Source organism: Sciurus vulgaris, assembly GCF_902686455.1.
Source record: "Sciurus vulgaris genome assembly, chromosome: 8".
Classification (NCBI taxonomy): domain Eukaryota; kingdom Metazoa; phylum Chordata; class Mammalia; order Rodentia; family Sciuridae; genus Sciurus; species Sciurus vulgaris.
In genome coordinates, this window is record NC_136468.1 from 74,010,452 (window position 1) to 74,035,434 (window position 24,983).

The 24,983-nt window shown below is 36.2% G+C and overlaps 1 protein-coding gene across 2 annotated transcripts in view; it reads right to left on the reverse strand.

The window, feature by feature from the left end:
• Window positions 1-24,983, reverse strand: part of DOCK4 (dedicator of cytokinesis 4) — a 438,609-nt gene that overhangs the window by 187,209 nt on the left and 226,417 nt on the right. For both annotated transcript variants that reach the window (XM_079149349.1, XM_079149348.1), the window contains exons 9-12: window positions 14,326-14,407; window positions 13,724-13,784; window positions 9,629-9,761; window positions 5,100-5,188 (exon numbers count right to left, since the gene is read on the reverse strand). In XM_079149349.1, the coding sequence (XP_079005475.1) occupies window positions 5,100-5,188; window positions 9,629-9,761; window positions 13,724-13,784; window positions 14,326-14,407 (365 nt within the window). The remainder of the gene's footprint in view (window positions 1-5,099; window positions 5,189-9,628; window positions 9,762-13,723; window positions 13,785-14,325; window positions 14,408-24,983) is intronic.

Sequence of the window (24,983 nt, forward strand, 5' to 3'; positions counted from 1 at the left end):
AAAGATATATGTGCACAAAAATCAGGAGCACTTATGTAATCCTTAAGAATTATACCAGTTCAATAATATTGATTTATGTGTATGTGTGAGGGGGGTGTATATATGGAAATAAAGCAAAGGTAATAAAATGTTAACCTTTGGGAAATTAGTGATCCTTTGCATTATTCTTGCAACTTTTCTATAAGTAAAATGAGTTTAATATTTTAAAAACTTCTAAAGAATTAAAAAGTGACCATTTTTTAATGATTAGGAAATTCCAAAAATCAGTAAAACAAACTACAAATCTAACCAATAGGTGGTGCCAATAAGTACTACTTTTATTTTAATGCTATTAGAAAGCAAAATTTCTAAAGGCAGTGTTCAAAAATCAGGGGCAATGATAAAATCCTTTGGAGTTATACCATTTTTATAACTGGATTAAATGACTACACTGATATGCATAGATAGGTCTCTCAAACACAAAAATGCAACCTAACACTCCAAAAGTCACATTTTACCTCAGCCAAATAAAGAGTACTGCACACTTTCTGCACAGAGCTAAATTGTTCTCCCTGTATACAGTACAGTTGGCTGGAAGAGAACTATGTGTACTCAATTCATGAAAGCAAAAAGAAGATTCTATAAATTTGTCTGTTTAGCAAAAATGATTTCTTATAGCCAAAATGCATGTGTAAACTACAGGAAATAACAGTTCATGAAAAGATGATAAAAATATTTTAAGGTTTCTCTTAGGACATGAAAAACAACTGTCAATAATTTTTATACACTTTGTCTTGAGTCTAAGAACTGAATTTGCCCCAGTTAATCATATGGGCTTAGTCACAAACATTTATTTAACAAACCTACACCAGGTTCATATTAACAAATATTTCTCAAATTTCAAATTCTCAAAATATTGCTTTTGGGTTTTCAAATTCCCACATAATGTACCTGTGAAACTTCAAATAACTCAAGCCTAACTAAATCAAACTAGAGAGAAATATCAATTCAATTTTCTTTTACCTTTAAAAATTACATGGATCACTTGCAATTTTATCCTAGTATCTAAACTCAACAAAAAGAGTAGTCAATGTACCTTTAAACATAAGTCTTATGTTGGAGGGAAAAACCCCAGTTTACTGGATGAATCCTTTTAATCTATTAAACAGAGAAGATTACAACTCCAAGAGATAGGGAGGACGCCAATGAAGCATAAAGGGCCTGGAAATTAGCTGGTAGAATTTGTTTCAAAGTAATTTCAAAGTTCTCCTTCTCTTCTTTTTTTAGTATCAAACCAAGGAATAGCAGGGGAAAAGCAGGAAAAAAACAGTACTTTTTAGAGTGAACTCAATTCTCTTGAAAAAGTGAGTGCTGCTTCCATTTAATCAACAATTCTGCGTTTCAAGAAGAAAAAAGTAGGAAGACAACAATATCCAGCCACTGTGATAACTGAACATTAGGTGCCCCAAGTTCCCACTTCAATTTCTTGTACTCTTGCTTCCTCTGCTATTTTAAAGTAAGTCATTAGAGTGCCTCCCTTGCAATAAGGAAGCAATATGGATCCCGAACACCAACCTGGGCTTGTAACTCCCTTTCCTCAAGAAGGGAGCAGATTAAGGTAACCAGAGGATGACCCACCAAGAATGAAGGGCAGGAATTCTGGTGGGAAGAATATAAGCCTTTTATAAAAGCTTCATTCTGAGCTTTCTTTCTCTGGAGCAGTATTATAGAATGAGGAAGCTTAGGGTTGGGTGGCCTAAGCTTAGGGCTTGACAGAGTGAGAAGGGATCAGGTAGAGACCAGAGAGGTCTATATAGGGCTGGCTGAGACTCAGGCTTAAAAGGAGAAGGAAGAAGAAGGATGAGGTCATAAGGACCTCAGGAGAGTGGACAGGGCTTTGTAGCAGAAGCCAGGTAAAATGAGCACACATTTGGCTGCCAAGGAATTGAAGTATCATGATAGGCAGCAAAATGGAGATGGATCCAACCAAAAGGAGAGGAAGGTCTTCATATGAGACCATCATAAGCTATGATGATAATTTTTTTAATACTTTTTCCAAAGTCAGCAACACAGAGTTTTCATTACAGTACAATGTGTAACAGAAAAATTCAGAATCAGAAAATGAAGTGGTTTGAGTCTCAGTTTCCGGTAATGTCAATATCACTGACAAAGCACATGGAACATTTTCCAAGGAGGAATGGCCCTAAGGAAGTAGAATATGATGCCCTTCCTTCTTGGAGCTCATGCATGTAATCAGGAAGACAACAAACAATTAAAGGAATCCTGAAGGAGATATCAGCAATCACATCTTTAGAGAGGAGATTAAGAAACAAAGTATGGGAGGGAAGAATCATGGGAAGAATTCCATGATTCAACTGATCAAAAACCTAAGGGTAATATTCTAAACGCCTTTCTTAAAGAGATTAAATGGCTTCAATTTCTTGTATCCTTCTTTCCTATGCATTTTGAGAAAGTGAAATCAGGTAACTTAAGAGTAAAGAGTAGAATATTCCAGATGATGGCTTCTAAGTGGGTAAATAATGACAGCTAACAGTTACCACATATACTATGTATAAAGTTCTATGGTAAGTGCTTTGTATACACTTTTGTCTTTTAATCTTCCTATAACCTCTAGAAGATGATATTCTTATTATTCCAGTGAAACTATGTCTCATACCTAAGGTATCTTGCTTGTATAGGCAAAATTAAAAAAAAAAACAAAAAACAACAAATACACTATACTCTTAAAGAGATGACTCCTGTCTATAAACAGAGAGAAATCTGCGTTTGATTTAGTTGGAACTCTGACCCCTGAGAGAAGCCTTATGGGATATAGTATCAGTTGCTTTAGGAATCTATATGGGGATTAAATTAAAGACTATCATTAAGACTTTCACTGTGATCCAGGAGGACAATGACCCATTCAGACAACCCAACAACAGATGAATTTTGTTCTTCTTGGGGCATATTCAAAAAGGGAAAGGCTTGGGGACCAACAAGAAATTGAGAAAAAACCTACTGCAGTTGTTCTGGGTACTGAAGAGGACATCTATGTTGGCAGGGAAGTCAGGGAACACAGGGGAAAAGTCAGAAGATCAGAGTTAGTTTTATAGTTATTTATTCACATAGAGGGCAAGTGCAAGCAAATAGAAAGTAATAGGACTCATGGGGAAAAAGAATTAGCTACCCAAAAGCTACATTCCCCCAATTATAGTCAGTAGACAAAAAGGAAGGACAAGGCATAAAGAACTTTTTTGTGAGGCATGAGATAAATTAAAGGAAAATGTTACCATGTAAACTGGGCTTGGGACAACACTCTCCTATAGAAATATCATGAGTTATAGGTGAAATTTAAAACTTTGTACTTGCCACATTAAAAAAGTAAAAAGAAATGTATTTTGAATAACATGTTTTATTTAGCCCAATATATCCACAATTTTTACAAGTAATCAATATAAAAAATACTAACAGGATATTGTACATTCTATTAATAACACTGTCTTCAAAATCTGGCACTTAGTTAATACTCTTCCTCCTGGCACTGTATTAGGCTAGTATATACTGCTCAGTAGCCACATGCAGGTGGTGGCTAGTGCCCACTGAACTAGAAGCGCAGGTCTACTGAATATTTAATGATAAAATAGTGGTCAGTGGTATCAAGAAACACTGAAGGGTTCTGAATAGAACAACTGGATTTGGTGGAAGTCCATGAATTTGGTAAGGTAAGGTTTCAAATAGTAGCAGATCTTCCTTATGGAGGATGCACTGAAGTGAAACCATTTGGTCCACACACAGTCAGCACTATCATAATTCTCATAATTTTTGAGAAAAGAGAAGACAAGCATGTGATTATTAGCAAAACTTGGTGAATTATTACTCATGGAAGACACTCCTACTGTCTCCTCTTAGTCTTTTACAGGCTCTGCCCTCAATAGTGAGAGGTTCCAAGCCTCTTGTTTTCTTAGTGGTAGATGTAGGGCTTTGGCCAAAGCAAATGACCATATGTATCAAATATAACCCGTTACCTCCCCAACTCTTGGGAGAAGGAGGAGGAAGCTGACCTCACCATTCCTTACAGTCTGAAGTGCTGCCACATGTGTGAGTTGTGGATCCTTATGGTACTCAGTGAATTAAACCACAAAGACGTCTGTCTGCAGTTAGCTTTCTCTTTGTGGTACATATTGGCCTACAGAGATGTGCATGAGTCTGAAAGAAAAGCTGGTCTGAATTTAAGCTGGTTCTTCTAATTACTAGTAAAGTTGGACTATCACACAAATATCTATCTATATTCAAGAGCTTTAAAAAATACTTCTAAAAGCATGCCATTCAAATAATGTCTTATTTAATTTGAAGTATCTTTATATGAGCTAAAATGCACAACTGCATATTATTTTGCTTCAGTGTCCAATTGAAGGGTGGAATAGGCACAAAGAATATTCACCAAGTTTTGCTAATAATCACATGTAAAGGAGTCACTATATATGCTGTACAATCCACTTATGCCATGTAATGTGACATAGTCTATGATGTGTAACTATTGTAATACAATTCTACATGCCATATGTTACACATAAATTATAGTGGCATATGTACTTGAGTTCCTTTCTGAACAAACATGCATATATTTTATCTACATGACACCACAGTCACTATCATTCACTTCCTAAGCCCATTTCAATATGCGAATCTCTATGTTTGTAATTCAGTATAAACTTTGCTGCTTACAGCCAGTCAATTACAGACAATGAGGCATGCTCTAATTGGACCTTACTGACAGACTTCTGTTTATCAAACCTACAGTCATGAACCCAGACATACTATCATTTAGGTGTTAGCAGTAAGTAAAAATTTACAGGTCTCAAGACTTGACACCACTGAACAAATTCAGATCCTGTACTTTGTTTTAAACCAGAATGAAATACATGTTTTATGAAAACTTATACGTACAGGCCTATCACACCCAAGTACAGGGAGGTGGACTAGAGTGCTTACTGAGCATTTTTTTAAATTAGAAAGTAAAGACAAAGAAAAAAAAACAAAGGGCTGTCCATTTCTTTTCACCTAAACAAAAGGCCTGAAATAAAATGTGTAGGGCAAGTTAGCCAGCCCCATATACTCACCTGCATTGGAGCCAGTCAAATTATAGCGTGCATTCAGCTTCTTGATGATGTTCTCATGGATTTGGTACCACTCACTCTCTGTGTTACACCTATGAAAATTATCACTCAGTTAAACTTTACTGACACATGGGATTAAGCAATGACCTTAACTGCACACCTGTTCTTCATTATAACCACTACAATGTACTTCCCTAAATCTCCTCGGTATTACCAATAATTTGCTGCAAACAAGTGCTGATTTTAGCTGTGCCAAGATGAGAAGTAATGTCCACACCTGGTGATGCATGGCCACCTACTTCATCAAAGCAGCAGCTGAGATGAACTCATAGATTATCTATAAGTAGCCCCAAAACAGAAAAAAAAATGTTCGACAACAATGTATACAGGGAAGACAATGCAGGATAAGAGTTTAACACCCCACATTTGAAATCTCACTATTAACTGAGCAAGTTATTTACCCTCCTGTTTCTTGATTTCACTGTCTGTAAAACAGGGTAATATCCTAGGACATTAAAGAAGCATGGGTTTAGGATAATGCCTGGTCTACAGTAAATGCTCAGTAAATATTAGTTCTCATTGCTGAATCTCTGCCTTCTGCAACATGACCACGTTTGGCCAGCATCAAAATGGAACAAAATTTAGCAAAATAACACTGATGTCGGGCTAGGGATGTGGCTCAGTGCTAGAGTGCTTGCCTAGCATGTGTGAGGCACTGGGTTTGATTCTCAGCATCACATAAAATTAAAAAAAAAAAAAAAAAAGGAATAAATAAAGTATTGTGCCCATCTGTAACTAAATTTTTTAAAAATGATATTAACACAACTTATATACTTGTAAAAGGCTGGCAGAATTTACAAAAGAGTAATAAAAAGTACTTTCAGATTTTCCATGTCTAGAAGAGATGGCATCTGTCTTCTTACTCTCACAGTCATCTGTACCTCTTTCTTTTAGCTCTTATCACTTCCTGGCTCCTGCTATCTTTGCTTACATGGTATAGTTCACCTAGTGGACTATCAGGTTCCTTGAGAACTAGATCTAGGACTGCCTGAAATCTGAGTCCCCCTCAGAACTTTGAACACAATTGCAGAGGCTTAAAACATTAGTTACATGGATGAATGAATAGATGGATGAATGGATAGATATTTCTCTGTCTGGTAACTCCTGATTAATATCCCTGTCTGCTATTCATCTTTACTGCTATGATTTCCCCAACTAGGCTGAGAAGAACTTCCCTCATCTGGACATATCTGTAAATTTTCTGCTCTATTTATTAGCCACAAATCCTCCTTGCTGAGTCTAGCATATCACAATTCTATACACTATCAACCCAAAAGTTCCTCACTACAAGTTCCTTTTCCTAATCATTATGTCTAGGTGGATAATAATTCTTAGCTTACATATTTACTAATGTTATTGCCTTGGATTTTTCCAGGACTATCATGTTGGAGGGTCAAGATTCAAGTCAGTTAAAGGTAGGATTCTGAACTGAGTCCTGAATCTGGGAAGATTTGAAAATTATGATGGATAAAGTCATCCCACCTATCCAGTTGTGAAACATCAAATTGCCACTTAGCATGTTCTGCCTCCACTTTTCTTATTTCAACCCAGTAGGGAAGGAAGAAAGATGGTTTACTATCCTATTCAACAGTTAAGTGACTCCAGAGCATATGCTTTTTAACAATAACACCCCAAAACTCCATATAAAATCAAAGTCCCTCAAGGAGGTGACTGAAATACATTTTAGTTTCAGACAAGGTGTCTGTTACTGTTCTTCAGAGTGCCAGATAGACTAGGACTCGGTCACCTTAACATTTAGAAATTTCCTCCAAATTGTTTCTAATAAGCACTTTCTGGAGTGTTTTACTAAATTCCCAGTTCCTCCCTACTGTGCAGTGACTGTTTTGACTGGTTAGTATTCTCTTGAAATGGCCTAATGATTTGCTGAATTGGCATTTTTAAGGGATTTCTCTTCTAGGAAGAATTACCCCAAAGCCTTATTTGATGTGTAAGAAAAAAACAGATAATAAAACACCACAAAGAGAGCACAATTTATTTTTATGAGAGTGAGGATCTGCTATAGGCAGAGCTGGGATTCATGGGTCTCCTTCAGCTGGCTGCATAATCAAGGGTGATGCATGTAACTGTCAACCCCTCAGTGTTCCCTGTGGCAAGATAAACACGGTCCTTGACACCCACACCTGGAGAGACTATACTAAGAAAAGATGACGATTGTGTTTGCAAAGAATTTCAGTTTTCTTAAAAAGCAACCAGCACATACCTTCATGGTCACATTACTGTATAGTGGTGTGAAGTACCACCTGGAAGAACACAACCTGATACCCTGAGAGCTCTAGTTCTGGAATTGGTCAGTCTTGATTTCAGACCTCATTCTCTTTTGTATTAGCTGAGTGACATTGGGCAAGTCATTTAACTGACCCCTTATGAATAAAACTGAGCTTACAGCATCTGCTTCATAGTTTGTTGTGAGAATAAAATAACACAATATATTTAAAGTACTGAACACAGTCCCCTGAATATAGTAAGCACATAGTAAAAGGTGGCTGTTATTGATCATTTTTAATTCAAATAAATGATGTTTTGTGACTAACTACTCCACTGATCTTTCTTCTACTCTTTTTTTAAGTCCACCTGCACCTTATTTTGAATTAGCTTCCACCTATCAGAGAAAACACTGACTGTTTACTTTTTGGGACTGGTTTATTCCAATTAGCATGATAGTCTCCGGTTCCATCCATTTACCGGTAAATGCCATAAAGTCATACTTCTTTATGGCTGAGTAATACTCCATTATGGGTATATACCACATTTTTAAATCTGTTCATCTGTTGAAGGGCACCTAGGTTGGCTCTAATGGCTTAGATATTGTGAATTGTGCTGCTACAAACACTATGGTGGCTGTAGCACTGTAGTATTCCAATTTTAAATCCTTTGGATATTATACCAAGGAGTGTGAGAGCTACGTCATAGTGGTTCCATTCCTAGTTTTTTGAAGAATCTCCATACTGCTTTCCAGAGTGGTTACACCAATTTGTAGTAACACCAACCATGTATGGAGAGACTGGAAGATAGGTTACTACAGATTTAAGTTCCGATGTTAAAAATGAGGGTTGACATGACAAAAAGAGTAATAAGTAATGCTACCCACAAGGCTTAAAAAGTTTTCAAGTTTAAAATCAAGGTCACAGATTTTTATCCCTCTTAAGAAGGGATAAAGAGAATTTCCAGTTCCAAACCACAGGATGTAGATAAATCTTTGTCAATTACTTAACTTGCTACAGAGGTCACCACTTGGAGGAAAGTAGATAAATCCATGAAACCCTGCTGCAGTGGGCAAAAAGCAATTGAAGTATGTGTCCCACAGGCAGTGGGCCAGTTGTTACCACCATTTATGAGAAAACTATTGGCACACATTAAATCTATCAACACAAACTCTGGAATAAAAGACAAAGGCAAGTTTGCTTGTGTAGGTCGCCAGCAGTTGGCCCTCAAACCGGGAATGTGGATAACAGAGGGGGCTAACTCTGACCATGTCATTGTACTTCAGCTCTCAATTCCCCAATATGTGGGGAGGTGGTCAGGGTGGGCTGATCCAAACCATGTGCATTTACAAAATCATTTAAATTAGAATTTGGACTATGTTAAGTGATTTTGTTAGCAGAGCATTATGGGTTATACTGTGTCCCCCTCCAAAAAGATAATGTTCATATCCTAACTCCCAGTACCTCAGAATGTGACCTTATTTGGAAAGAGGATTTTTACAGAGGTAATCAGGTTATAACAAGGTCACTGGGGTGAAACTTGATCCAGTACAATTGTCTTTATAAAAGGAAAAATTTAGACACAGAGAAAGTCAAGCACATAGGGAGAATGCTATGAGAAGGTGAAGGCAGAGCTCAGAATGACACATACCATGGAACATCAAAGGTCACCAGCAAACAACCAGAAGTCAGGAGACAGGCATGGAATGGATGCTGCCTCACAGCCCTCAGAAGGAACCAATGCTGCCAACACGTTATCTCAGACTGCTAGCCTCCAGGACTGTGAGACAATAATTTTTGTTGTTTAAGCCACACTGCTTGTACTACAGCAGGGCCAATTTAATATATGGACAGAAGGGTAATCACCTGAGCTCGCTTTTCTAAATTCTCATTAATTTTTATTAAAAAGTACAGTATTTCCATTTTCCAAGAATTAATGAATAACCTGAAGGAAAAAAAAAATACACTAGGTATGTAAATTCAGTGGAAGTTCTCTACACAGCACATGGTCTACCCAACTGATAAACCATCTACATTTCTTGGTTCTCGATTTTATAATTCTTCTGATTGACTAAGAGTGACTTGTAGGCTAATTTGAAGGAAGTCAACAGACTGCTGGGTTTTTGATAAATGATTCAAACTCAACCCATGCAGTGTTCTGTACTTACCTACATAAAGTAACATTCGTCCAAGTAAGATCCAGATGCACCCCTGTGCCCACCCAGGCCCCACCACAGGCAGGCTTCTTACATGTACACTTTCAGGATAAGGTCATCCTTTGTCTCTCCTGTTAGCAGATCTGCGATGCTAAGAACTGCACAGCCAAAGGGCCGCCGGTACTGGACACTGCAGGCATTCTTTTTTTCTCCTGCTCCCATTCGACCTATCCAGTTAAAAAGCAAACATGACTCATGGAGATATTTGATTAGATGCATCCTAAACAGAGACACACAGCTATGAGGCAGACCATACAAAACATAACTGGGTGATGGAAATGGCACAGGTGGGGGGGCGACAGAAGATTCTGCTTCGCTTCAGGATCCCCTGCTCCAATCACCTCCCTCTATGACCCTAGGCAAGCAGTGTGAACTCTGAGCATCAGCTGCCATCTGTAAAACATGAAGACTGGAGCTGATCCCATGTTTGGGAACCACTTTCCTTCTCCTATGATTCAAGAAGGGATTCCAGAGGGCCCACTTTATTAAACTCACTAATGACACCTATAACATTTCCCATTTTCTAAAAAATTCCTTATTCAAAAAGACCATTTCAAAAGTTTCACCTCTGAAAGGGAGCAGCTGGAGAGATTCTGAATATAACAAGTAAGCACGGGTGATCAAATGAGCATGTTCCTGCCTCACTGTGAAGGCTGTGTATTACTTGTTCCATCACTGACACACCCTGGGATTGTGTTAACTATTACAAAACCTGAAACTTGCCTAAAATTATCATTTATTTTAAAATATGTCATCATCATTATTTTAATTTATTATTCATATTTAATTCCCATGAGTATTTTGAAGACCAATAGCATAATGTATACTAAGCTGAAATGTAACAAGTTAATGTGAGGCAAAAAAAAAAAAAAAAATCTGCAACTTTGCCTTTAGATGCTTGTCAGCAGATCCATAAGTTGTTTCTATCTGAGCAAAATTCTATAGCATATCTAGATGTCTCTAGTATTTCCAAAACCCAATGTTAAATAGAAAAAAAAAATCAAAAGAATGGTAGTATCCAATTTGGATTTTATTCATCAGTAATAGAGAAAATTGGAAAACTATCTGTGCAGTATGTCACTTTCAGGGAAATGCTTTATAAATAAAAGACCGAAAACCTCTTATTTTATGGTTAGAATCAAAATTTTAAAATGGGGGCTGGGATTGTAATTCAGTGGAAAAGCACTTGCCTAGCATGTGTGAGGCACTGGGTTCAATGCTCAGCACCACATAAAAATAAAATAAATATCCATTTACAACTAAGAAAATATTTTTAAAAAACCCTAGAAAACGGACAACAGAAATCCATCGCTTTTTAGATATGCAAAATGTAAGATTTTAAAATGTCATGTTTTCATGACCTTTTGCTGTAGTCGGAAACTAAATATAAATATATATGATTTTAATATAATTTCTGCCTGCAAGTCAAACACCATGTAATGCCATATTTAAATTGGTTGATTTAATTCTCAAGCAATTGTGCTTTGAAATAGTGCAATCTTGATATATATCATGATTTAAAATACAATTTTTATATTACTTACTCATACCTTTATACATGCAAAATAACAAATTAATTAGGAGATTTCTGAGAAGTGCTTCAGAGTTATTTAATATTAGAAAAGAAGTTCATTATTAAAAAAAAATAGGAACCAAAAAGAATATTCCTAAGAACTCTTCTAGCTCTGGATTCCTACAACTTATACAAGGGCATGTCATACCTACCAGTCCTTTTGTAAATATCCCCTTCCTCCAGTACTATCTAAAAGAAAAAAACTATGTAGGAGGAGGATTGAGACATAAGGGGGGTGAGAGAAGGTCTGTTCTCAGAACTACCTGAGAAGGTGCTCCAGGGAGGTCTGCAAGCCCTGCCACTGTGAAGCTTCACTCCCTCCAAAGCCACTACCTCTCAAGTCCTCCAAATGCAGTCCTCCAGTGTCCTTTTGGGACACTGTGGCATTGCAGTTTTGCGCACCAAGACTTTGGTCTAACTATTACACCAACGAGATGATTCAATGTCAGCCCTGAGGTTCCCAACTCCAGGATTAATAAGAATTCACAGTTCTGCTCTGGTTTCTAGAAAAATTCTCTAAGCAGGAAGGAAGGTAGGAGGAGAGGGGGTAAGATGAAATACTGAGGGACCAGCTAAAAGCCAGAAGGGGAAGCAAAGAGGTTCAAAGAACTTCACTTGGATGGACAGGGGGACATAAAACTATAAAAATTTCTCTTTTTTTCTTCCTTTTCTTTCCAAATCAAAGACTGAGCGTAACTTCCTAGCATTGAGGTGTTATTGCTCCTGCTTTCAGCAGCCAGTGAGGGTCAGCGTGTCCTTTTCCCAATGAAGCAGGTACAAGGGACATTCTATAAAAAGAAGTATCTGTCCCTGAAAGATAACAATCTTCCACTCCTCAATTTTACTTAATCGAAGGAGTTGGCAGACTAAATCATAACCTTTCTTAGAGCATTTTGCCTTAACTTCATTTTTCCTCGGTCTCAAGGATTAAAAATTTCTTGCAAGTTTCTTTCAACAATCCCAGAGATTTATCTTTACCAAACCTAGGAGCAGGTAAGTAGGTAATTTCCAATTCAACATTCATTTTGAATGGTTTAATGAGCATAAAAATCTTAATAAAAAAATGCAATCACTAATGAAATGCCATGTATTTGAAAGGCTGTCCCGTGATGGGTGACAGTGCTGCCTGGCAATGGAGCTGTGAGAGGGGGGCCATGGGCTTGAAGGGCATACATTCTGCTGCATGTTTTTCGTCCACCCAAATCCTGTAGAGACTGTCCAGAAAGTTCCAGAAGCAAAAGTGGCTTACTTTTACTCTCAGTGCTTCTGATTATATTCAAGTTTTATCAGTGCTTACATAAAGATATCTAAAACTGCATTTTACATTAACAGTTGGCATTACAAATTTGAAGTTAAAAAAAAAAAATACAAAATTACACAAGAAACTGTACCGCGTCATCAGAGGTTTTATCTCAAATGTATACAGCAACACAGATTCCATCTTTTCCAAAATTTCAGAAGATACTTTACAATTTTTTCTCACATCCTTATTTATAAAAAGAAAAATTAAAATGCAAAACTTTACTTTTGAAATTATTTCTACTATCCTTCAAATATAAAAGTAACATAAAATGAAAACAAATATTCTGAACACATTTTTACAAGACAAATGTATAGAAAAATCTGTGTTGGAATGACAAGATTTTTTTACAGTCTTTCTCAATGTACAATGTGGTTATTATCGCATGTGTAAAATAAAAGACTATAAAATTAAAGGTCATTTAGCGTGTCTGCATGGCAAGCTATTACTGTACTACAGAAGTAGTCCCCTGAAAGTAATGTAGCACAGTTAGTGAAGAAGTGGGAAAACATTCCCAGCATCGGCTGGTCAGCCTTAATAGAAGCTGCACCATTCCTTATTTCACCTAGCTCCTCTGATCCAAAAGGTGGAAAAATGTGGGAATACAAAACACCAAAAGTGTGTTCTGCAAGATGCTAATAAATGCTACATTATATCCATGCTTTAATGTTCAAATCAAATTTTTGGGAAGCTGGGGCAACAAAGTTAGAGAACCATACTGATTTTTCCCTGTAATAATAATAATAACCATTCATAAGCTCTGACATTATACCAGTTAAAACATTACAGTATTCAGCATCTCATAAACCTCTTCTTATAGTATTTTCTGTAATAAGGCTTTGTAGCATTCCATTTAGGAAAATGACGGCGTGACGTTTTCCTAAATTTGTAGGAAACTCTGGTCCTAAAAGTTTGTTTTGTGCTATAAGAAATTGGAATTTAAAAAGGAGAATGCAATGTGAATTCACAATGAATATGAGTATGATGAATATAATGTGGTTAGGAGATCCAATAAAACAGAAGGAAATAGAACAAATTCCTTAACAACTTATATAGAAAAAGATTAATATTTATAAATGGTAGGTGAGAAGGCTGTAATGTGAGGTTGGGGAGGCCAGAGATCAAGTTCCGATTTCTGTGCTTCGGGAATTCACATTTCACTCCAGACAGTAAACAAGCAAGCAAACAAACACACACAATTACATGGAGACCTCTCAGTTATCTGCCTGTAAAACAGCGACAAGTGCTGTACCTACCAATTCGGATGATGTGCACAGTGATATAGATGTCCTTTCTTAGCTCACTGCTACCCAAATCCTACCAAAAAATAAAGTTATTTTAGAATTCATAATCTGTACAGCAGCACTTAAAGATCATAGTACATTATTTGCACACGAGCAGAAAGACAAAGATGAACATAGATATTCTTAATGGAATGTTTATAGCAGAAGCACATGATTCAATTTTGTTCTAAAAATATCACTGCAATCAACTTTGAGTCAATTGCTATAAAGAAATATTTAAAAGGAAAGACCATTGTTCATTCAGGCTCTCTCTCACATTTATGAAGCACATTTTAAATACCTGGTGCTATGCTAAGCTCTATTGCTAACTGAACTTTGGTAATCATACCAGAGCACCAAAAATACTCTGACAAATTAAAGGGATCAATAATACCTTAAGGGAAGAAAAGTAATTGTGAATGGCAGTATTCAGAATTTTCGCCACTAATGCAATTTGTGTGTTACCTACAAAGTTTAAATCAATTCACTATGTTCTTTCAGTCTTTTATTTCTCCTAAATAATATGAAGCACAGCTGGAAGAAGATGCCTCATTGACAAAAGAAGATCTACTTACCACAAAGAGAGAGCAATGTCGTTCTGGTTTATCTGGGGCTTTGGGAAGCCCGTTTCTATTCAGTCTCAAGAAAAACCTCTCACTATAAGAAAAAAAAAAAAAGTAACACTTTGAAAATTATTTAATATTTATTCCTTTTCTAATTGCTATTCATTCTAAGAGTGAAGCTCAATATTTGTTAAGCTATTCATGTAATGTTAAAATCGTCTATATAAATTAGGAGTGTACTGAACACAATAAAGATTTCCTTCATTTCTTACAAAATTGGCAAAGCAGTAATTGCAAAAGCAGAAAACATAAATAAACAGGTAAAACAACTTTTTCTTTTCTTTTTTTTTTTTTTTTGCAGTGCTGGGGATTGAACCCAGAGACTTGTGCATGCGAGGCAAGCACTCTACCAACTGAACTATATCCCCAGCCCTAAAACAACTTTTAAAGCATTTGTACCTATCAAGATCATTTTCATGTTTTACATCATATTACTTGATTAAAATTAAGGACAAGTGGCTTTTTTTTTCTTTACATTTGATTATATTCTCATGTGTTAGAATCTAAACCTATATCTATTTTTTAAAATTTATTTTTATTGTAAACAAATGGGATACATGTTGTTTCTCTGGTTGTACATGGAGTAAAGGCATACCATTTGTGTAATCATACATTTACATAGGGTAATGGTGTTTGATTCATTCTGTTATTTTTTCCTTCCCTCCCACCCCCCACCCCTCTTTTCCCTCTATACAGTCCCTCCTTCCTCCATTCTTGCCCTCCTCCCACCCTCCCAAGTAGCTTTATTTTTTTAAAAATTTTTTTAAGTTGTTGATGGACCTTTATTTTATTTATTTATTTATCTGTATTGCTGACAATGGAACCCAGTGCCTCACACATGCTAGGCAAGTGTTCTGCCACTGAGCCAAAACCCCAGTCCCGTTTTATATTTTATGGTCTTCTAGGTGTATAATTTAAAACACAGAACTTCTGAAAAATGAAACTTCAATTTTCTTTGATCTACAAACAAAAAGATCTCAAACTTCACTGAACATGCATTGAAAATACAGTGCAATCCAGATTTAATGCAAATACAAATGATGCTCTTGATCAGTCACTAATTCAAGGCAATGAACACTTGTGGACACCATTTAGATTCAAGGTGATGTATGACACTGTTTATGTTAAAAAAATAAAATGATTATCAGCCCAGAAAAATTAATCTACCAGCTACCATGAGCTGCAAATCCTAACTGAATTTCAATATCCTGGTGCCTATGATAGAATCAAAATGCTGACTGCCTCAGGCAGAGAACACAAAGCCAATACCCACGGAACGTATAATTATCACATGGTGGTGCAGCCTTGGGCAGGGCAGCTTCCGCCTAGGGAGCAAGAAGGGAAATGGAGTGCAGGACATTAGTTAAAGGTCCAGAACCTACCAAGTCTCTGCTATTCATCACTAGATCCTTGCCTTAAACAATGGCCCTGCCATCAAAATACACAGAAGGGGAAAAACGATAACCGTAAACAGACCTCTAAGGAAGCATACGGATTTGAATTTATGGCTACCATGGAACACTTTTATTCTCTTTTGTGATCTAAATTCACAGAGATACATTTAACAGATCCAACTGCCTGGCTAACCTCATCTTTTCTTATATTATGCCTATTTCTGACCTCTCATATAAGAAAGGGTAACCAATACACACTTCCGTGGGGCCATTTCCATTTCTATTACCCAAGCTTTTTCCAACAGAGCAGGTGGCTGATAAGGCATAAATGGAGAGAAATACAAATTGCCATGAGGATCCTCAACTGAAGTGAGAGTTCCCATAGATATTATTCTGAAATGGACACTGGAAATGACAGATATAATTGAGGGTGTAGAGTTGAATTAGTCTCATCCAACTGTCATTTACTATAATTAAAAATAAAAAGACTTCATGCTCTTTTCACAGTGGAAGAAAATTTACTATTATTTCAAATTTAAGATAAAGAAAATGCACAAAAATGTATCTTGAGATAAAGGAATTATATTTCAAACAGTCGTAAGACATATTATTAGGTAACACTTGTGAGAATTCACCATTTGACAGGCACTCTACTAAGGACTTCACATGAATTAACTCATTTTATACTTACTGTACTGGTTCTTAGGAAGCACATATTATTATGATAACCATTTTAAAGAAAAAAAATTAAGATAATAAATAGTTTTGCCCAAGATCACAGAGCTGGTATGTGACTGAGATTCTATTTCATGTGTGAAGTGAAAACCCTCACACTTCGTCTAAATGTCATAGGTAAATTTTATCTCTCCTCTATAATACTGAGCAAATATTCCAGAATATAGAGATAAAAGCACTGTCATTCATCTACCTGGGGCACCCACATGACTTAGTCAAGACTGGTCTCAAAAGTTCAGGAAATTTCCCCGTGACCTAGGCTAAATGGAAAGGAAGAAGGGTTAATATTAACTGAGCAGGCTTCAAAGCAGTCTTTGATAGTTTTTTAAAAAAAATTATTTATTTTATTTTTTATTTGGAGACAGGGTGTAAGTTGCTTAGGGCCTTACTAAGTTGCTGAGGTTGGCCTTGAACTTTGGATCCTCCTACCTCAGCCTACCCAGCTACTGGGATTACTAGCATGCACCAGCATACTTGAATTTGGTAGTATATTTTCAATGAAAAATGATTTGGAAAATAAATTATTCTATTAAACAAAGGTGAAAATCCAAAAACATTTTAAGAACTTGATTTTGCTTTTAGTCAAAACTGCTAAGGTTAAGGCTGGTATTTGTATTTATTAATTATAAAACACAAGCAATGTGAGCATTTCCCCCTCTTCTGGGTTATGGACAGTATACTTTAACTGTACATTTTTTTGAGATGTAAACACTTAAACACTTATTCCCACTGAAATGCTGGTGACAAATTCCACATTACCTTCTGATAGGTCAATCCACAATGACGAATGTCAAGAAGATTAATATACAAAAATCTGGAAGGTATTTTAGATATTAAACTTAAACTTCAATACTGATATAAAATATACACATATTCCATATATGTGAGTTTCAACTTTCTCATATAAATGTTTTCTAATGTATTCTATTTCTGAAAGAGGTCCTTTTTGTTCTATCTTTATTTTAATTTCACTTGTCTAGACAGAATTCTAATTATGCAAGTATTATACTACATCATATCCTGTTTCATAAAGAATATCAATATGTACTAAGCCAATGACGTATGCCTTAGCTTAAGCATGCCTTAAGAGGGAGATAAAAATAGACTGAAGATGGGTATTGTGGAGATACAGTTATGTGCAATTTATTAAAAACCAGATTCCTTTAAAAAAAAAATCTCTGTGGTCATTTAAAATTTTTAAAGTTTATTTGGTGACATGGTGTTGTTATACAAATACAGTTCTCTTTATTGATACAGCAATTAATTAAGGTGCAAATGATTTTGGAGGGGGAAAAAAGCCTATAGTAATGCATTTTAGAATCTCTAGGTTATAATTACCTTCTCTCACTCATATATTTGAGGAATACCAGAATGTTCACCTTCGAGGCCAGGAGAAAAACTGAACAAGGTCAATGATATTTCATTCTGATACATCCTCTAAAATTATCTGAACTATGACACATAAAGTTTTCTGACTACACATAATGTACTTTCGATGTCCTATCTTGTCTGCTTCTTAAGTTGTCCGATTTAAAACAAACAGACCTACTTTTCCAAAACTTGAAAATTGTCCTGTTAAAAGATAAACATACCTGCATTACATTGTTCATACTTCTTTTCTAATTTGGGGAGATTTCAATGGTTCTTTCCTTGTTATTACCTTGTGGGCAACTAGCTTATAGGCCCATAATTAGTAACTGGCCATCTTCTGCTTTTAGTCAATGACTTGGTATTCCTTGATAAGACTAAACAAATACATTATTTTAGGGAAAAATATAACAATATGCATAACTGGAAAGCTTCAACTCTCTCCTAAATGATCCTTATTTTTTTTCATAATATCCTTTTCTTTAATGTTAAGGAAATCTACAAAATTTGCCCAAAAGACATTTAATCAATGGTGTCCCACCACCAGATGTGAGAGTCACCACATCAATTTCATGGCACTTCTAGATTCTAGATCAGGCCATTTAATACCATCCCAATGTAGATTTTATATCTTTATTACATTATAGTAATGGATAAATCTGCAGTGACATGTTTTCTAATGCCTCCCTCGTCTTAAAGATTGAAGAAATAGAATAGCATACTTAAAGAAACACTGAGAAAAGAGAGTTGACATTATCAGCACAGAAAAGATCATTATTTATCTCATATACTGCCATGTTCTTCTGGAGGAAATTTCACCACAGGAGAAATTTAGTGTCCACCTGTGTTCAGTGTGTTTCATTATACATCATGATACTATAAATCAACAATAACTAATTCTTTCTCTGGAAATAAAGACTAACAAATCATAATTATTTATTATTTATTACCTACTTTCTTCTCACAAGGGTTTGTGAAAACCGAGACAATGTAATAAGAACAGAAAGTCTTCCCAGGATAGTTCCTGGAGAAAAATAATAAAAGTTAATATGCACCTTGTGGTGCCAGGTCCTATAACTTTGGCTTTATGTGGATCTTCTCATTTAAATCCCACAACTACCCTATGGGGTAGAACCCATCATCCCCCTTGACTGACCTATGGGAAATCTGGGTTTGAGTTAGTAGGTAAGTTGGCCAGAGTTGCATGGCCAGGAAGGATGGAGTCAGGATACCAATACCAAGAGTCCAACTAGAGAGTCTTGGCTCTGACCTACAGTGCAAGCCTGTCTTTGAAAGAAGAGTACTTCAGAAACAAAGAGGAAGACTAACTGTATCACAAGAAGCACGGGGTTTTAGTATGAATATTCTCAATAAAATTTAAAACTGATTAAAAATGCATGAAGCCAAAAGAGGGGGAAAAAAAAGCTACAACATATCTGTTTTTGTGAAGTTTTTGCCTACTCAGCCAAACCACTGAAATTCTGAAGTCCTGAAAAAGACCTGTAATAATGGAGAGTGTATTTCAACAGCACGATTTGGTAGAAATGGTCTTATTCATGATACAAGTACTATGGGAAGCAGGGTGAGGATGTGAAGACTCTAATGGCTTCTTCTGTTTCTCAGCATATCTCAACCCCTCAGAAGTAGGCACCCTTCTGTTGCAAAGGCCTTACCTGGGGTCCTAGAGGCCCAGGCCACACAGATCTGGGAGGGTCCTTATGACTTTCTGTATAATAACATCAAGTAGCTCTCCCATGGGGTTATGCCTTCAAAAAGTAATGCAACTAAAAGATATCAATGGCCAATATCAGAGATTTTGATATTTCATATGAAATATATTTATATATTCTAAAGATATTTTAAAGTTTATATTTCATAGAGATTTTCATATTTCTCTGTATGGATTCATGTTTATCACTATAACTCACTTCACATAGGAAGCAAAATTGTCTAGTGATTTAATGCATGTAAAAGTTACACAGGTACTTTATCTGAAATATAGGACTAGATAATAACTTGGGTTGAACCATGTGGTGTGAAAGATGAGACAGAATTTTTCTAAAATAAGTTTTAACAGTTAAATCATTGGAATACGATTTATGATCTCCAAAAGCAACAATAGCAAAAGGGAAAAAACATTCAAGTGGTCAGTTGGCAAACTCAGGAGGAACAACTGAACTGTCATGATCTTTTATACTCATAAAAATCAATTTTGCAACAAAATCTCCACGCAGCATCTTTGAAAAGTCAAAGTCAGTTGTCTTAAATGAACTATGCTGTATGTGAAAATAACAACTAATATCTATTCTATACTTAGAAGGCGAGAAAGAAGACCCAACAGAAATCAAGGAGGAAATAGAACAATACGATGGATGAGACGGGAACAGGTAAAAAGATGGCTGGACAGTACGGATTCTAGAGTTTATCTAGAAGGCAACAGAGTACGCATGAATTCAATGGCTTCTATTTCATGCTTCTCCTGCGTTTTCTCAAATGCTTTCTGATTGACTAACAGAGCAAGATGCTTCCAACAATCTGCTGTAAGAGACTAGAATATGCTACCCCAAAATATGTCTCCCTGGCATAAGGATTGTTAAGCTGAAGGCAATTAAGAAGAAACAATCAGGAAATCTCTCTGCCCTCCCTCTATTTGCCTAGAAGCAGGAGACAGATGTATGAAATATCCAGCCTCCCACTTCTACCAGGGAGACCATGTTCACCAGTGAAGTCAACTTTAGACCCTTATGGATCTGGAGATGGCAAAAGGGTACCTACATTAACAACCTTTATTAGCTACCCTTTGCATTTATTTGCCTTCCCACAAGCTGCTGCCCCCTAGAGACTTTATCTTGTCACTTCTCTAACAATGTACTGTTCTTTATTGAAGATGCTATGTAAGCTGAAATTCAAAGCCACTTCTTTCAGAATTACTCATTCCCTGGGTGTCTCCCATGTATACACGAAATGCACATGTCAATAAACTTCTGTTTTTATTTTGTGAATCTCTCTCTTTTGTTAGAGGGGTTATTTCCAACTAAGAAACTATGCAGGTTGTGAAAAAAATTACCTTTCCTCCCCAACACTGTGAAGAGAGCTGTAATTATGTTCTTTCCTAGCATAAGTGGCAAAAGCAACTCAAGATAGAAAAAATCTAAGCTACACTATAGATTGTTGAAATGATACCCTCAGAAGCTGATGCTACTTAGGTCAGGCAGGAAACCATGAGAATTGGATGGAGGGTGTGCTGGCAGCCCTGGTGGCCACTGGAACATGGGTTTTGGTCCTCACTGTGGATGAAGGTAACAGACGCTATATGCAGAGTGAATGATCAGTAGCAAACTAGACTGGTGTCCTTATCTAGTGCCTCCTAACCTGGTTGCTAGGACATTCTTCTGAGGAGCTGCATAAAGCTGAGGTACTGCCAGGATATCCTGATTTATCAGGTCCAGTTACATTAAAGGACCCTGTTCAAGCTTAAAAGCTCAGGTCCTAACAAGTCAGAATTGTTGATTTTCTTTTTTATGACAGTCATATATATCAGAAAACAGGCAACAAAACCCAGGTACCTTAGGGTCAAAGACTTTTCTCCTTCTTTCTTCCAACCACATGACCAACACAAATGATAAGAGTTTGTCCTTGGCAATGAATGAAAGCAATTCCTCAAGCAAGTCTTCCTAGATAAGGCTATTAATATACTTTCTAACTTTAAAACTAAAGCAACATTAGGGTTATGAGCTCTTTAACTAAAGGGAAATGGAAAGAGGAAGACCCTGGATGCCAGTGTTTCCATAGTTGTTTACTTAAGGAGGAAAGAGACGCTGAGCTTTCTTTTTTAAAGATTAACATTTAAGGGCTAGGGTTGTGGTTTAGTGGTAGAGGGCTTGCCTGGTGTGTGTGAGACCATGGGTTCAATCCTCAGCACCACATATAAATAAATAAATAAATAAATAAATAAATAAATAAAATAAAGGTCCACTGACAACTAAAACAATATTTTACAAAATGATTAATGTCCAAGCTCAGGTTCACTTTACAAATGCATGAGTGTGGAAGAACTAAGCACCAAATAACAGGATAGCTTTGTTAAAATAGCAAAAGATTTAACTTCAACTCAATGATATGAGAGGAGTTAAATGTTTAAGCTACAGTCAATCAAGTTCATTGCCAATTTTTAGTATCAAGCCCTGTTCTTTCTTACTACTCAGGATGATTACAAACCACTACATGCTATTTTTCATTACAGAGAATAAAGACATTCAAGACAAAATTCTTTTTAGGAAGATAAGACTCAATGATAAAAGGAATACAAAATTTCATAAACTTATAAATAAATTATTTTCACATTTGCTGCTTCATGTTACCAACACTGTTTCCAGATTTATTGACTGGAACATTAAAGAAATAATTTTGATTGGATGTTGATTTAGGAAAGGCAACAATGAGTCTAAATTCAGAAGACCTGGGACCTTAGAAATCCCAAAGTTCATTTCAAGTAAAATCCTTAGAAAGAGGAACATTTTATAACTAAATGACTTAGGAAAATATTTGCTTGCATTTCTCTACAGAGAAGTTAAAATTTTAACTGGAAAACAATTTTCTCAGAGAAGGAACCAGATAGGTACTGATAGGTAGGTACTGATAGTATCTAGGTCACAGAAACAGAGACTGTGAAATAAGAAGGGGTAGGCAGAATGTCTCATATTTATTCTTCTGGGAATTTACATAATTTGATCACTGTAAACACTGTATCTCTGACACTTTATGAGGGAGGAATCACTCTGATCTACATTCAGTAATTATTCTGACTTTTCTAACAATGCCTCTTTGTTATGAAAGCATGTGTAATAAAGAATATTGAAAGTAAAGTAAACCTAAGCTATTCATAATTTCTCTGGGTTTAAGTATGCAACTTTTTTTTAAAAAGGCAAATAAGCCTTAAATAAAAACAGAATAAGAATAAGTAATAAAAATCTATGTAATTCAAGTCCTACAAAAACAATAAGTGTAATAAACCTTCTATGCATTTATTATCTCAAAAGGATGTTCTTATTTAATAAAAATAAATCAGAATCAAATTCCCTTTCAACAGTTGATTTATAAGACCCTTCATTACAATTTTTAAAAATGAAACTAAATCATAATTAACTGACATTTATTAATTAGATGCTACCTGTCACCATGCTTTTTGAAAGTCAGGAGCTTTCTTAATCAGAAAGCCAAAAAGCCTCCATACTGATAGACAAATGTTAATGTCTGTGAGAACAGGTACACTAATATCTGCTGAGGTCTGCAATTTACATAAGTTTTAAAAGGAACCTTTACACTGAACTTAACCCAGGCACTGAAAAGGTTGGGAATCATTGTTTTAGATGTTGGAATTACTTTGTAAAATAAAATTTGTATGGATACCTTACAAAAGGAATTTATAGAAATTATGGCCTTAAAAATGTTTCTCAACATTTTGAACATAAGTAGAATATAAGATCTGTGAGGTAGGAATTACCTTTCCCATTTTATTCAATAATGAGTCCCCCAGATGAGTGGTCTGGAAGAAGAGAGCAACAATTGCTTACTAAGCAAAGAAATGAATGAATTTACCTCAGTAATTCCATAGGGATACTGTCAAATTTATGATGCTTATCTTAAAAAAAAAAAAAGAACTGCAGTCTCCGTTCAACTTCTAGTCCAAAAATCTCTAAATGGAAATTAGATGGAGAAGATGCTATACATTTATCTGACAATTTTTATGTACTTTTTAGCATGACAGTGTTTATAAATGATGATTCCCTAGAGACAGATCTGAGAGCAGAGTTCTGATTAACACAATGTAACATGAAACAACTCTATAATGTTTCTGATGCACTCAACACCTTGAATTCACTCTCTTATTAAGAAGCACATCCCCCCTGGAGTGGAAGGATGATAGGGAAGATTAAGACACTAATGGCATCATCTCTTAATGCTTCCCCCCTCAACAGCAATGTGAGACTTGAAAGCTTCCTTTAACTGCATCAACCCCACGTGTCAGCCGCTCTGCAAGGTGCTGAGAACACAAAGATGATGACAGGATGCAGCCACATCATTAATAATTTCTTTGTTGATGTTGAATCATCCTGCAACATAAATGGCATGGAATACCAAAGGAGTCCTTGCCAGGTGGTTGCTATGTGTGATGACAGCTTATCCTGCAGGGAACTTAGAAAAACTAAATGTACTGAATTCCCTACAAGCAACAATCATAGGGTAGAGGAAGAAACACAGACATGATCAGAGTCCTAGCAAAAAGAACACTAATTTGGTCATCCTTTAAAACACACCGATAGGGATAAGAGGTCCTTCTGGTCACCTTCTAAAATTTTCCACCCTTAAGGTAAAAAGAGAAAAGTCACCCAAATAATTGCTTAGAACTCAAGAGAAAGAGAAGGCCAATTGGTGAGGCTTTTGGTTTTCTGCAATTTTGAATCTCTAGGCAATTATTATAATAATGTAATTCACAATTTCAGAAATAATTGGAATTGTATGGCTCTTAAAATTCAACATAAAAAAACAGACCAGTTCTACCCTGAGTGTTCTCAGTACGAATAAAAGCATTTCTTTGCTATTTTGTTTTCATTAAGATCCACCTCCTGGCTGATTGCTTTAAAATCTCTTCCATTAAGGACATCACTAAGTCTCTAAGGCAATTATTTTTTTTTTTTTTTTTTTTTTTTATGAGACACAGAAGTGTGACCAAAGGGTGAGGAAAGCACAAATGTGATTAACTCTGAAGGGACAACAATCCCAATTTTCATGCACCTGCCAGAACAATCAAATGATGGAGAAGAAGGAGGGTGGGGAGCAGCAGTGCCTTTCAACAAGAGGCCCAAGGAAAGGGCGCCACAGGTCACTGACAGGCAGACACCCACAGTGAAATCTGTGCCAGCATGTCTAGACACGGCAGGAAACGCTCTGGGCCGTGTGGGGTGGTTGATACTGCCACGATTCAAGGAGGTCTCTGAATGCCTTCTCCATCTATTTTTGCTCTCAGGGCTGTGCTCCCTGCATGTCTGGCCAGTTGAACTTTTCCCCCACATGGCTGCTTTGCTTTGGAGAGCTTACAATTTTTAGTTTTAT